Source organism: Dreissena polymorpha, chromosome 1 (assembly GCF_020536995.1).
Source record: "Dreissena polymorpha isolate Duluth1 chromosome 1, UMN_Dpol_1.0, whole genome shotgun sequence".
NCBI lineage: Eukaryota > Metazoa > Mollusca > Bivalvia > Myida > Dreissenidae > Dreissena > Dreissena polymorpha.
This window is the reverse complement of record NC_068355.1, coordinates 164,050,772-164,066,374: the sequence shown is the minus strand read 5'-3', so window position 1 is coordinate 164,066,374 and position 15,603 is coordinate 164,050,772. Positions and strand designations below refer to the sequence as shown.

The window sequence follows — 15,603 nt, the reverse complement described above, 5'->3', positions numbered from 1 at the left end:
CACGTGCTCGAAAACTATTCACTTTTGTAACGCGAGAATTTCCACAGCCGATAAGACAACAATCATGAGGAAAAAAAATAAATATGATATAAATTGTCCGTTTTTCTGACCTCGGTCTAAAGACAAAGACTAAAAAATGTTTAAAATCTGCACATTTCCTGCACCAGACGGCTATGTTTGTCAATGTTTTGATCGTAAAATGTTGTAAGAGTAGTTTCCCTTGGAGGCCCGTCTCGAATTTATATTGCGCTCTCTGTACTTTGCATTACAATACGATTAAAGAATGCTGTGTATGCGGAAAATTTTACCCCCAAATGATTACACGAGGCCATACGTTAAGATCGTGACCGGCCTTAAATAAAGGTTCTCGCTGCGTAAATTTGGGATTTTGTCACAAAACAACTGTCATTAGAAGGGGTGACAGCCTTTTATGCCCCCATTGGCATTGTGAATAGAATTTTATTAAGCTATTTTCTGTTAGTAAATACACTTTATCTAGACCTCTGAATACAGTTATCACATTCCATATTTTGTTTTTATAAAGACCAGTATTATTTAAACCAATATTTTCAATACAGTTTATTCACGAAATTCGTCTAAAACAACACATATTTAATACAAATAAACACTTATTCACAAAAACATATATCGGTTATTATAAACACATGCCAGGGCCTCGCTGTGACGTCATCAAAATCGATGCACGATTTTATAGGGTAATTCTGTGTGACGCAGACTACGATATACATGAATGTTCAAAGGTACGTTACTCCATTATTATTATTATCAACCAACATATTTCAATCTTTATTTGTTAAACAAAAGATAAATCATAAAGTATATATCAAGTTTAGTTATTGTCTAATGATTTTTCATGAAAGATATGCCTTTGAAGTTTAAGGTGCACGAACTTACAGGTTTAGAGGCTATGTGTAGTTGAATACAGCTACTCCAGTTCGATTGAGAGTCGGACAGTTTTGATATTGAGTCGGACAGTGAGAGATGTCAGAGTAAATGGCCATATATTATATGGTTTTATACTATTTTAAGTCAATAATGCAAAAATATTTGTTCTATTAATGCTTTTTCAATATTTCGTTTATATTGAAATGAATTAATCTAATTAAATGATGTAAAATTACTTATATACTTACGTTATCGACCAGTGGTTGCTACACGCGCTTCTAAGCTTGGCGACCCGGGTTCGACTTCTCTCCCGAAGCATACAAGTTCGATTGGTGGTTGCCATAGTAGACCAGCGAGGTTTTGCTAAATTTATTTTCACACTATTCAAGAGTATCAGGTTAATATTGGGCAACTACATAGTTACGATGCCTTGCTTAATGCACTACGTGAGTTAGCGTGTGTGAACATGAACGTCTATGCAGCCCATCGGGTATCGAAAACAAGTTGAAGATTAAAGATTCGTGTTTTCAAGCTAAAGACAAATACAATGTACAGCATAATTTCTAATTCGTATTTATGAGTAATCCAGTTACAAAACCACTCAAACATGTGTGTACGCGACTTTTTTTTCTTTTGGTGCATTACATGTCATGGCCGTGTGCCTGTTTGCTGCAGTTATCTGAGGGCTTCGCAAGGAGAACTCAGGGTTCCGAGCTTTCAACTTTATCAATATCCACAACATATCCAAAGGCCTGACAAGCTTAAACGATGCGCCTTTCTGAGCGGCAAAAATCCCCACGTACCTTAAAATGTTACTTTTACTAAACCCAAAACCCCTGGCCGCTTATGAAGTGGCGGCCTCAATAAGAGCCTTTTCATCAGTCGAGGACATTTTGTGCGTTTTACCCCAGGTAGCGCCGTGCTTTACCAGTCACCCTATCAGGTAAAGACGATTTGGGAACATTATATTCATGGCGGCGAACAGACATCCCGATTATATAGAGCCACTGAAGTATCAAAAATTAAGCCGATACGTTTTAAATACATTTATTTTATTTATTGGCAAATATAAACAAACATAATGAATAAAACATTGAAAATAAGAAACTGTCAACTGTAGCTGCACTGTCAAATTTCACAGAATGTTAATAAATTTTATATATGTATGAACTCTTTAATATCTCAGGCTCAGCTATGGAGTCTGCATCTGTTTCGCAGCAACGAAGCCGATGCTGCAATTCTGCATCGGCCCGCGCAGCTTTGAAAACTTTTCTGGGGACATTTTTGGCCCGAAGGTAACACGACCCTTTTGCAAAATTTAATACAGTCTTGAGCTTAAGGGCATCTTCACGGCGAAGATAATATCGGCCCTGGTGCAGGTGTGAGTCTCCATAAACTGCAATCACATTACAGTCCTTTCGGTTACCAGGTTCATGGCGACAATAATGCAATGGACCGACTTCTAGCTGCTTCGCACCTGTATGGTGCATACCGACAACACAAAACTTGCGAATTATCACGTTCTTCATCCTATTAATTACAAAGTGAAATACGACAGCACAAACTAATAACTACAAATGCAAACAGTGTAAAATAGTGGTAAAATCCTATTATTACCAACGTAGCCCAATTTCTCACATGATATTTTTGTATGAATAAACATCTTAATATATCAACGAATTTCGGAAAGCGCAACATGTAAGAATTTGGTTTACGTGCTCATTTTATGCTGGAAATTAACTTTTAAACAAAAGTATTAAAAAATCAACACTTTGCACAAAGTCATTAGAACAATCTAGCACAGACCGAGTAAACTGTTTGATGAATGGAACATATAAGAGCTCTTGGACTTGTCAACATTTGCATTTACACATGTAGTTCAACGTAAACCCGTAATAAAATAGGCTTATTTCTGTATTTGAGACCTATCTATAAACTTTCATATGTAAATATAGGTTAAACATTGTTTATTCACAACTGACATTGAGTCTGACAGTGTCCGACTCAATATCGAATTGCGTTGTTTTGCTGTCCGACTCAATATCTAAAATAGTTCATGTTGTCGGTGGGGAAATTTGTTGATCAATCTAAAGAAACTACAATTAAACTTTAATTTAGTTTACAAAATGATCATAAATCTACAGCTTTAACAATGATGTCAATTGCTTAAACAGATTTTAACACTGCTAGACTGTTTCAAACGCAAACAAAACTTACTTCTTTTGCGTTGTCAATTTTGAAATTCGCGCACGTGAAGGTATTTTTAGAAATGAACTTCAGGAATGCTGGGAAGTACGCCACAAAAGAGAAACGACTTATTTTATTGGTTTAAATATTTATTTCGGTTAATGTACACTTGTTTACATGCTGAACTGTCTAAAATCGACAGAAAAACGGGTCCAAAAACGTCCGACTTCAGATCGTGTCCGACTCTAGATCACTTTACCCTATACATGTAACATCTTCATACTGCTCTTGTCATTTATGTGAACGGAATAGACCGATAAAGTTAAACTGATACACCTGAACTAATTTGGCTCATTTATAACATTTTGAATTATGATTGTCCTATATTTTATTCCATTTTGCTTGTTAACATGTTATATTTTAAGTTGCAATTATCACAGCTATTGACCCTCTGGCCCGGGTTGCTTGTTTGAGCTGTACTCATAAAAGCTCAAAGCATTTAGGAACAACTTATGTTTATTAAACAGTCAGGTCAACACACTCCACAAGCAGTACAAAATAGAAGTTAACAATTAACTTTTTAATTAAAATGTTTGTACTTCAAAATATTAATATCTAATTTTGTTAACCTGATATAAAATCTCAAAAATGCTCCAAGGCACATAAAATGATTAGTCAACAATAATTGCTCAGTATCCTTATTACTTCTTGAAAGTCAGATTTAACCATCCATCTTGAACCATGATTTGCACACTTCTTACAAATCTAATGTACTCAAACCCAGTTAACTCGCGGGTCGGGATGACTATTTGGTATTTCATTAGCGCTCCCTGGATTTCATTTATAAACAAACCTGTGTGACCTACTTGTCAAATCTGACAGAAAACATCTCTCGCTATAGGTTTGAATTTATTTTTGGTAATTAAATGTCTGAAAACTCAGACATTTACAATATTTGAATTTTTACAGTTCAGTTAATTGTCGTAATGAAAAAACAGACAGTGCTTGAAAATAACTGTGCTTTTTATTTTATTGGACGTCTTAAATTCCATATATTTGAATTGTTATATACGTTATTGATTGTTACTTTGAATAATATGTCAAGCTTTGATTATTCATGTTGGATATATTATTTGTTCTGTTTCACCTCTTTACTGCGAATCTACTGGGCGAAAAAATACACAACAATGGCGGACAGTGGTGTTGGTTTTGTTTCTAGGGCAGTTAATATTGAAGGATTTTCATCCTAAAAAGGCAATTGTCCAATCAAGTTAAGTTAAATTTGAGTGTCCTTTAAATCATTTATCTGATATATTAAGATGGTTTCTAGAAGCAAGTGATTATTCCTCAAGTACCGCGAGTCTACCATGTTGCAGGCTAGACAACAATACATGTAGTAGTTATACAAAAGCAATAGTTTATATCCAGAAAGTAAACAAGCAAGCCATAATTATATGACATATGGAAAGGGTGTTTGCTATAATAATGTTCATTTCAGTTGAATGTAAGACTCTCAGGCATAAGCAGCAATGTCAGACCAGAGTGTCAAGGGAAGCAACGGCAGTGCCCGGTCCTCCGATGCTGAACCCTCGCCAAGAAAAAATTCACCATCAGACTCGGATGGCGAGACAAAGATACGAACAGATTCAGAGGAACACGAGAAATCATCTCATACGGATGCCTCCATTGGGGGTTCGGGAATAATTGAGACGTCTGCTGATCAGGCAGAATCAGGCTCCATGGAACGAGACGCTTTCCCTACACGACCCAAGAGCGGTGGAGTAGGAGAAGAAAAGATCGAAGTGAAAACAAAGAAGAAACTGAAACCCTCAGAGCTTGATCCAAATGGTCACCAAGTTACGTTTACTGTAACAATTTCTGTAGCCGTTCCAACAGGTAAGTTGTGTGATATGAATTTTTTGTTTTCTGTTTACTGAAAACATTTCTGAATTCTTCAGATGGCTGAAAGTGACACGTAAGTGTAATTTGGAAATAATCAAGTATTACATGCATTTACCTTATCGAAGTTTTGTTCAAAAATTCTGATTTAAATGATTTGCTATATCTATTTTTCACGGTCTTTTGACAGGCTGGGGAGATATGGCTGTGGTAATAGTCAGTTGCAGAAGTATGTAGATGTCTGATATTGATTGGCACAGTGTCTTGCATGGTCACATCCAGTGGTGAATGTTGAATGTCTTTGTAGCCTTACATTGAACATTGTAGCAGATACTAAGCATATGCAGCTCCATAGCTCTCTCTTTTTTCAAATATGACTATTACCGGTACCTGCCAAAACTATTCATGAAACTTTTTTGTTGTATTTTGCATACCTTAATAATTATTAAAAAAATGAATGTCTTAATGGCCTTAAGTATCACTTTTCCCCAAATCTAGTCACACAATTCCTAGTCTCAAAATTCCTTAATAATGCCTTGACTTGGATAGTAGGAAAAAAAGGTGTTCGCTGTAAAAATCAATAAATTTGAAGTGGTTATTACTAAGAACCATTTTACTGATTGATCAAATGATATCTGTTACTTTTTAAAAAAGTTTTTATATTGTACAATTTGTTGTCATTAAGCCAGAATGGGACATGGAACATTTCTGCATGGAACATGGTTGGCTTATGACTGGTTACGTTATTTTTGGCAATTATGTCATGATTGTTTGGGATTGTTGTTTGCATAATTATGTGTGTATTAGTTAGATAAGCGTTTTATCTGTTTGTTAAATTCTGGCCTTCCAAACATCTTACATGATATCTAGAATGATTTAGATTGTCAAACTTGGGAGTGTCTGAAATGCATGTAAGTTGTAATTTTAATAGGTATGGTATTTGATAATGCTAAAGGTTATAAGATAATAATATGGTCAGTAAATTACAACAATTATAAACTGTATAAACAATATGTAAAAGCAATGAATCCAATTAGATGGAGTTTGTCTGACCTCATACCAAAAAAGAAGCTTGCCAAAGAAAAGGTAGCTTGCTACCGTTAAGAATCATGTGATATTCAGAAAATTGTTGAATTTAAGAAAAAACAACATAAATGCTATTATTGCATTATTGAATAAATTCAACACATTAGTAAAGAATTATTCAAATTGCTACACATGTGTTATACTTTGCTACAAGATTGCAATATGTTGCCACATTTTATCAATTTATACCTCTATCGATACATGTTCACAAGATTGCAATATGTTGCCACTTTTTATCAATTTATACCTCTATCGATACTTGTTCACAAGATTGCAATATTTTGCCACTTTTTATCAATTTATACCTCTATCGATACTTGTTCACAAGATTGCAATATGTTGCCACTTTTTATCAATTTATACCTCTATCAATACTTGTTCACAAGATTGCAATATATTGCCACTTTTTATCAATTTATACCTCTATCGATACTTGTTCACAAGATTGCAATATGTTGCCACTTTTGATGCCTCTGTTTTGCAGTGGAGGACGAACCTGTTCCAAGTTAGTATTGCATTTGGGTCGCAGGCTCTGTACACCTGTCTCCCTGGGCTACAGGCAGTCAAACTTCAGGGGCTCTTGAATAGTCGCTGTTAAAAACACATACTTTTACCATGGTTGCCAACTTTTGCTCTTTCAATAGAGTTCTGGAAAACAAGGTTTAATGCATGTGCGCAAAGTATTGTCACAGATTAGCCTGTACAGTTTGAACAGGCTAATAATGGACAGCAATTTCTGCCTTGAATAGATTTTTTTGTTTAGAAGAGAATTCCTTTATATGAACAAATCAATAAAAGTGCCAAGTGTTGCTTCATTCTGCTTTGAAGGAAATTTTTGTTTATAGGAAGTCTCTACTTAACAAAAATCCAGTAAAGGCTGAATGTGTTCCCTGAGTCACTTTGCCCACATGCAATAAGCCAGAGTGCACAGAACGAGACTGTAGTATACTGAACTCTTTCACACTGAGAAGCAAAGTGAAAATGGCTAACAGCATACAACCACAACCAGAACAGCCTGCAAGTAACTCGCAGTCTGTTCAGGTTTTATGCTGTTTGCTGCTTATGAGTATCTAAGGGTTGGAAATAAGGGCTTCACAATTTGAATCCATTAAGAAAGGTTTCAATTACATTGAACTTTCTGAGGGACCACAAATGCATCAAAATGCGTATATAAGTGGTTAAGGGTTAACACAATCTCCCCATACCTGTATGTTGACACCCTGAATTTAGACTGCTGTGCCATGCTGGAGGTCGTGTTTGTACTGGATCTGAATTCAGATGTCTATCTATCACTTTCTAGATCTCCAGTCTTGTGTGGTACAGAATTATGCATTAATTGTTGTTTTTGTTATTTGCTGTTTATCATAGCATTAATTCATCATTTCATTTATCTGTCAGCGCAAATATATTTATTTAGTGAACATGTATAGTGTGATAATATATAGTAATTGTATATTTTTAATATCATATCACTTAAACAAAAAAGTAACCGTTTATATAGAACAATAAAAAACTAACATGCTCTATCATACCACTAAAACATCATTATTAATAAAACATTACAAACTAATAGCTTATAAAGAATTATTTTGATTTTCTTTATTTCACACAATTTTGCATTTTTTAGGGAATTCTAAATTTTCAACAAATTTGTTTGTGCAATGCATTGTTTTCATTTTACACTAGCTTTTCTTTTTATGAACTAAGTAAGACGAGATATATTCTTCACATGTTTTAATGCAGATATATGGGCTGTTGTCTGTGCAAAGGGGGTTTAAATCCATGTGCGTAGTGTCATCACAAATTAGCCTGTGCAGTATGCACAGGCTTATCAGAAATGACACTCTCCACTTTAATGATATTTTTTTTGTATAAAGAACGTCTCTTCTTACCAATAATGCAGTTTAGGCCAAAAGTGATGTCCCTGATTAGCCTGTGCACAGGCTAATCTGGGATGACACTTTAAGCACATGCATTAAACCCCCTTTTTACAGAGCACGGCTCATTTTATTCAGTTGATAATAATTGTTGTTGTTTTTTATTCAAGGCAGTCGAAACATGCTCACATTGTATTTAAAAGTGATCATACAAGTGAATTTAAGGCTGGGAACCATAAAGATGGGGAATTTTCTTTCTTGTTTTGGGGGGTGGGTGGGGAATTTTGATTCATTACATTTTGTATTTCTTAATTCTTGCAAATCATAAATGCATCATTATTCCTCAACTTATTTTAAAGAAAATGCTTAAACTTGGTTTGAAGACTATTCTCTTTGACCTGTTATCGAAATTTATAGAACTGTAGTTCATTGATGGTTGGGCAGAGCATTTTTTGGCCAAAGACGTTAGCAAAACTTCATTGCCAAGTACTTAATGATTGAGTGAAAATGTTGCCAATTACTTGTTAAACAAGATTGAAAACGAAATAAATTAAAAATAATCATGCATTACCATATAGCTACACAAAAGATATTTAGAAAACCCAGATTAAAATTTGGTATCATTTAAAAAATTGTAAATATAATTCTTACACGATAGATACATTTACAAAATGGTGTGAAATGTCTGAATAACTAAGATATGCTGAATATTGACCTTTTCATCAATCATCGTGTACGGTAACAGAAACTAATTACAACTGCTGGTGTGCAAACTTGATTTGCCCAAATCTGCTGCTGATAACTGCTGGCCACTAACAAGTCAAGCACTGCAATGACACGCTTTCTGCTTCAGTAACTTGTACACTCTCCGCAACTATTTCAGTTATACCTACTTCATAGTTCAAGTTAAAATGGGTAGTCTTATATAAGCCTCATATAAGCAGGGAAAACCAGGCTTGATGCATGTGCGTAAAGTTTCATCCATTATAAGGCTTATCAGGGATGACACTTTCCGCATAGACTGGATTTCATTTTAAAAGAGACTTCCTTCAAGCAAAAAATTCCACAAAAGCGGAAAGTGTCGTCACTACTACTAGCCTGATCTGGGACAGCACTTGACGCACATGCATTAATCCCTGTTAATCCTCTGTGAAAAGGGGGTTTGATATATGTGCGTAAAGTGTCGTCCCAGATTAGCCTGTGCAGTCCACACAAGTTAATCAGGGACGACACTTTCTGCTTGAATGATTTGTTGTGTTTAAATAAAGTCTTTTCTTTGCAAGAATCCAGTTTGGGCGGAAAGTGTCGTCTTTGATTAGCCTGTGCGGACTGTACAGGCTAATCTGGGACGACACTTTACGCACATGCTTGCATTAATCCCTGTTATTCCCAGAATGGGTCTCTTATTCATATCAAAGCACCAACATTAGAATCAAACTGTGAAATACTTCAAGAAGTCATTAAGCTCATATACAGGATATATGAACATTAATGTCGTCGCTTTTGAATTTCCATGTTTCATAACTTAAGAAAAATGTTAATTGGTCAATAAACAATGTGAATAATTGGTCAATAAACAATGTGACTTTAAAAATTGAAAATAAATTCTGAAGTAAAATAATGATAATGAAAAAAAACTTTTTTCAGCAAAATGTGCTTTTGGTAAAACAGTAACATTTTAGAGTTTTAAAATGTAGTAAAAGTTAAAAATGTCTTCAGAATATAGAGCATTCACTTCAAATTAATGTTAGATCATACAACGCAGGTGTTTTAAATATTTGTATACCAGTTTAGATTACCATTTACTAAATTAAAAACAAAATCAGAAATCCATCCATATATATGTACACTAGGTAAAGGTTACAAAATGCACAACAGACTAAAATGTGCATTCACATTTCATGTACCTACTTCAACTTAAATATTGTAAACGCACATTGTTTACATCCTAATATTCATATGAACTAAGCACAGTAATATTACTGAAACAATGAATACAGAAATTACCTGCTAAACAGTTAAATTCTTAAAAATGTACAAAATACTCTTAACTTTTTTTGGTTTGTTATTTTTAAAGAAAAATTAATTCCTTTTGAGTCGCGTTCTGAGAAAACTGGGCTTAATTCATGTGCTTAAAGTGTCATCCCAGATTAACCTGTGCATTCCGCACAGGCTAATCAGGGACGACACTTTCCACCTTAACTTGATTTTCGTGAAGAAGAGACTTCCTTTAAACGAAAAATACCATAAAAGCGGAAAGTGTCGTCCCTGATTAGCCTGTGCGGACATATTACGCACATCCATTAAGTCCCGTTTCTCAGAACGCGTCTCTTTTGATTCAGTATGACTTCTACAGGCAAGGGTACCAAGTCAAACATTTTGTTTACGGTTAAATCATTATTATTTGTGGGAGATAAATTTTCATATATGTGGGCTAGCTAATATACAAATTAAACACAACCACATCAGTAAACAACAAACGCAAAGTCCTCATTTTTATCAATAATCAGAAATCCGAAAATTTTCTTGTCCACAAAATAGTCATTTGTTATAAAAAATGGATTTTACAGTATGTCACCTGTAACAAACCATTTACTGTACTTAAACCATGTATTAGGCACAGTTTGTTACTCCCCCCCCCCCCCCCCCCCCCCCCCTCAATTTGGGTGCATTATACTGTGCGTAATACATGGTGAAATACAGTATATATATTGAAGTCTGATTACTATGCTCAGTTGAAGATGAGGACCAGCCAAACATCAATGACCTGGTCAAGAAGAAGAAGCGGGTGTTTGAAGTCCCGCGCGCTCTCAACTACTACCACTTTGAGTACTATCTGGTACCCGGCACAGACGAGCTCGTGAAGACAGACGTGGTAATGTATGGGCTGGGAGCCAAGGTGCACATGGAGAGGGAGGCAGTCATCAAGAAGACATGGCAGGACGGGGACATCACGTGGTTCGCCTGGACCCAGAAGTAGGTCACATGGGCATTTTATTTAGAGAAATATGTTATAGTCCATGTCATGTAAGACATTTATAAATAGTGTTGAAAAGGATAGCTAGTATGACATCCACAGTTTCGTATTACTTGATACAAATTTTGAGCCTCATTCAGAGAAAACTAGGCTTAATGCAGTTGCGTAAATTGTTTTTTCAGATTAGCCTGTGCAATTTGCAACACTTTCCGCTTAAACTAGATCTTTGTTAAGAAGAGACTTCCTTTCAATGACAAATACCATTCAAGCAGAAAGTGTTGTACCTGATTAGCCTGTGCAGACTGCACAGGCTAATCTGGGATGACAATTAACGCACATGCCTAATGGCCAGTTTTCCCAGATAAAGGCTCATATATTTCAGTCAGTGTCATGGAAGAAATTTATGAATAGTTTTGAAAAGGATAGCTAGTGTGACTGCCACAATTTACTGTTAATTAATAAAACACCTTTTCTGAAGGTGAAATTTTTATGTGGATCATGAGTACTTGACGAAGAATAAAGATTTGTAAGTAAACATTTTATTTTAACTGTCTGTGTAAAATAAAATTTCCAAAACATTTTATACATAAGACACGCTGTTAGTATTATGCATTTTATATTGTACCAACTAAGCTTCAAATATGACCCGTGTCATGCAAAAATGAGTTTTTTGCCATGTGGTCAGCATAGCTCTAGAAAAGCTTGTGCATTTGTGCAGTCTTGTGAGGGGCTACCCTGTCCGCTATTGTCTCGCAAGGTGTCATGGTCACATAAGTGGACAGGGTAGCTGCAGACAGTGTTATGCAGTTACGTCTAGAGCTAAAGTGGGCGCATATTGCATAAGACCTGTTATTACATGACACAGGTCATATGAGTCCCTCCTAATTAATGGATGACTTAACAGATACACGTTGTACTTCACATTCAGTGCATTTTTTTGCCCCAAATTACAGTCTCTTACAGGTTGTTTCCAAGTGGCAAAAATGAACATTTTCCCCCAAAAGTCTTACCAAAATTTCCCCATTTTTTCTGAAGATCATGGTTTATCACACAATTTTTCCCAATCCAAAAGGCTCACGCTGTAAAATAGTACTCTCAAAATAACAACGGACATTGCATGTTTCCACAGACACAAGTTGTACATCATCATTCATGTTTCCACAGACACAAGTTGTACATCATCATTCATGTTTCCACAGACACAAGTTGTACATCATCATTCATGTTTCCACAGACACAAGTTGTACATCATCATTCATGTTTCCACAGACACAAGTTGTACATCATCATTCATATCTCTACAGACACAAGTTGTACATCATCATTCATATCTCTACAGACACAAGTTGTACATCATCATTCATGTTTCCACAGACACAAGTTGTACATCATCATTCATATCTCCACAGACACAAGTTGTACATCATCATTCATATCTCTACAGACACAAGTTGTACATCATCATTCATGTTTCCACAGACACAAGTTGTACATCATCATTCATATCTCCACAGACACAAGTTGTACATCATCATTCATGTCTCCACAAACACAAGTTGTACATCATCATTCATGTTTCCACAAACACAAGTTGTACATCATCATTCATGTCTCTACAGACACAAGTTGTACATCACGAAGGATGTGCTACTGAAGCTGTACAACCACACGTTGGAGCTGCGTATCTGGGACACCAAGGACAAGGTGCAAACCCGGGTTAAATTTGAGCGACCGAGACTCTTCAAACTTCCCGCTCTAAAACAAGGTGCGGTACTAGTTACTGTATATCATGATTACTAATGGGTTATTATCTTCAGCTGATTCAATTGGTCAACCAATCCACAATTTAAACACAAACACATGGGGAAATAATCAAAGCAAAATCCTCAAATCCAAAATCAGAAATCCATAAATTTACGTCTCCCCAAAATCATGCTGATGAATATATATATGATATATAAGATTTACTACTAAATTATACATTCAAAATTATTAGTCATGTCAAATAGTGCTTGACCAGGATGTGAATTTATGTTCTGGAAAAACTAGCTTATATGCATGTATGGAAAGTGTCATGTTAGATTAGACTGTGCAATGCGCACAGGTATCCATTAAACACAAAATTCAATAAAAGCAGCAAGTGGCGTCCCTTATTAGCCTGTTTAGACTGCACAGACTTATCTTGGATGACACTTAACTTACATGCATAAAGCCTGGTTGTCCCAGAATAAGACTCGATCTACTCGATGCAATATCACTTTTGTCTACCTGTGTACATGAGGGGAGCCGTAAGAAATAGAAACAAGCGGTGCACTTTTATATCTAATTCATTTTCATTTTCTATCTTCCATCAACCAAAATTAGAATATCATTTTTTGTTTGAGAATAATTTATTAAGAATGCTCTTTGTGTCCTTAAATAACCCTTTATTTCTCAGAAGCCAAGTGAAAATGGCTATATGCAACCAGAACAAAACCAGAACAGCCTGAGAGAAACTCACAGGTGGTTCAGGTTACATGCTGTTTGCTGCTTATCCATATCTTAGGATTGGAAATGAAGCCTTGAAAACTTTATCATATGAAAAAGGTCTTTAACATAATTAGATTTTCTAAGGGACTACAAATGCATCAGCAAAATATAAATGTGTATATAAGCAGTAATGGGTTAACCCACTGTCACTGTGTGCATGCGTGCAGGGGAGGAGATAGAGGACCTGGGGGGTGTGCGGGCCACGGTGCTCAAGCAGTGCCAGCATTTCACTGACATGCAGCCCAAGAAAGACCGCCAGATACGACCCCTGCCCAAAGATGTCACCTACCAGAAACCAGACCCACCAGGACTCAAGAAAAGAGGTACGAACAACACTGACCACTGGGCCAACACTGACCACTGGGTCAACACTGACCACTGTGTCAGCACTGACCACTGGGCCAACACTGACCACTGGGTCAGCACTGACCACTGGGCCAACACTGACCACTGGGTCAGCACTGACCACTAGGTCAGCACTGACCATCAGCGACCACAAGGCTCAGTGCTTTTTTCTTTTCGAAGCGTGTTTGTGAACATTAAAAGTCGTGTAACTGGCATTTTAATATGATTAAACTTTTTAATTATTTTTGGCTTATTTTGGTGACATGCATCAACTATTAAATGTTTAATTAGTGCAAATAATAAAGTAGTGCAATTGACATTTTGTAAAATATCCAGGCGAAGCAAAAATCTGTTTTGTTAAAATAATAAACATTTTTCAGTATTCCAATTTTGTGATAGGAAAAAAATGATAATCATGTTTGAAAAACAAAGCAAACTCCAAATTGAGATGTCTTTTTTTTTTAAACAATAAATAATTTAAAAAGGAGCAGTAATCATAATTAATAACCAAATATTTAATTATGTAAGTGCTATTATGTGAGCACAATTATGTAAGTGCTTTTAATATATTTTGTGAACAATTAACTCAATGTAAAATTTAGGAAATGTCAGTTACACTAATTTTAAAATTCAGCAGACTGGGTCAACACTGACCAACACTTAACACAAAGACTACCACTGATTTGACTACACCACATTAGCTCGAGCCTTCTAATGACCACATTGTGCTACAAAAAATTATACTGCATCAGTTGTTTTTTTTAAGCCCAATAAATTGTGCTGAATTTGATGTAGTAAGATAAATTTAACAGTAACATTTAAACCATGTGCATAAAATATCAACTGCAGTACACACAGGCTAATCAGGGATGACACTTTCCATTTAAACTGGATTTTTGCTTCAAAAACGAAAATCCAGTTTAGGCGCAGAGTGTAGTCCTAGATAAGCCTGTGCAGACTGCAGAGGCTTATCTCTGCTGACGCCTTACGCACACGCATCCCACTTTTCTCATACCTTGGCTCAATGCTGTCTCTAGAGGCAACCCCTGCTGCTGATAAGCCTGGATCTCGTGCCAGCGGTGACAAGTCAGGAGGGGGCCAGCCAGGCTCCCCCACCCCTCACACCCTGGTGGCTGTTCCACGCAGGGATGAAGACATGGACGGCAGGTAGGCTTCTGTAGAAAATAGTTTGATAGTACAATAGTTACTGTGAAATCTGTTTTATTTGTTGGCTTAAACTTTCGTGGTTTTGTTTTTAAAAAATGACTTATTTGTCGATGCCTAAATTTGTTGATTTCTGCTCTGAAAAAAAGATGAATTTTCATAGTTTATTTTATGATGTGTTTGTGTTTAATTGGTGGATTGGTCAACCAACAAAATAGTGTCTTGTTCTGTGAAAATTGGACAAAATGCATGTGCGTAAAGTGTCATTCCAGATAAGCCTGCAGTCCGCACAGGCTTATCAGGGACGACACTTTCAGCATAAATTGGATTTTTGCTAAGAAGAAACTTTTTTAAACGAAAAATGTCATAAAAGCGGAAAGTGTTGTCCCTAATCTGAAACGACTTTTTACGGACATGCATTATGCCCAGATTTCTTAGAACACGACTCAAATTATCCCATGAATGATAATTATTTAACAGTATATAAGAGCTATTTGCATAAGGCTGAATGCAAAAATCTCCTGTGAAAAGCCATTTTATGTGGGATCAATATTTATATTTGTATTAGTAATAGTTTGTCTTATGTTTTAAACAAATAATTCATATAAAGTCAATGAATAACCAAAGACCTTT

At 35.8% G+C, this 15,603-nt stretch overlaps 1 protein-coding gene across 1 annotated transcript in view; it reads left to right on the top strand.

The window, feature by feature from the left end:
• LOC127858836 (uncharacterized) overlaps nucleotides 1-15,603 on the top strand; it is a 62,915-nt gene that overhangs the window by 493 nt on the left and 46,819 nt on the right. Inside the window, 6 exon segments of the mRNA XM_052396159.1 lie at nucleotides 4,592-4,989; nucleotides 6,563-6,583; nucleotides 10,691-10,931; nucleotides 12,552-12,697; nucleotides 13,629-13,784; nucleotides 14,844-14,973. Of these exon segments, the coding sequence (XP_052252119.1) occupies nucleotides 4,623-4,989; nucleotides 6,563-6,583; nucleotides 10,691-10,931; nucleotides 12,552-12,697; nucleotides 13,629-13,784; nucleotides 14,844-14,973 (1,061 nt within the window). The 5' untranslated portion in view covers nucleotides 4,592-4,622.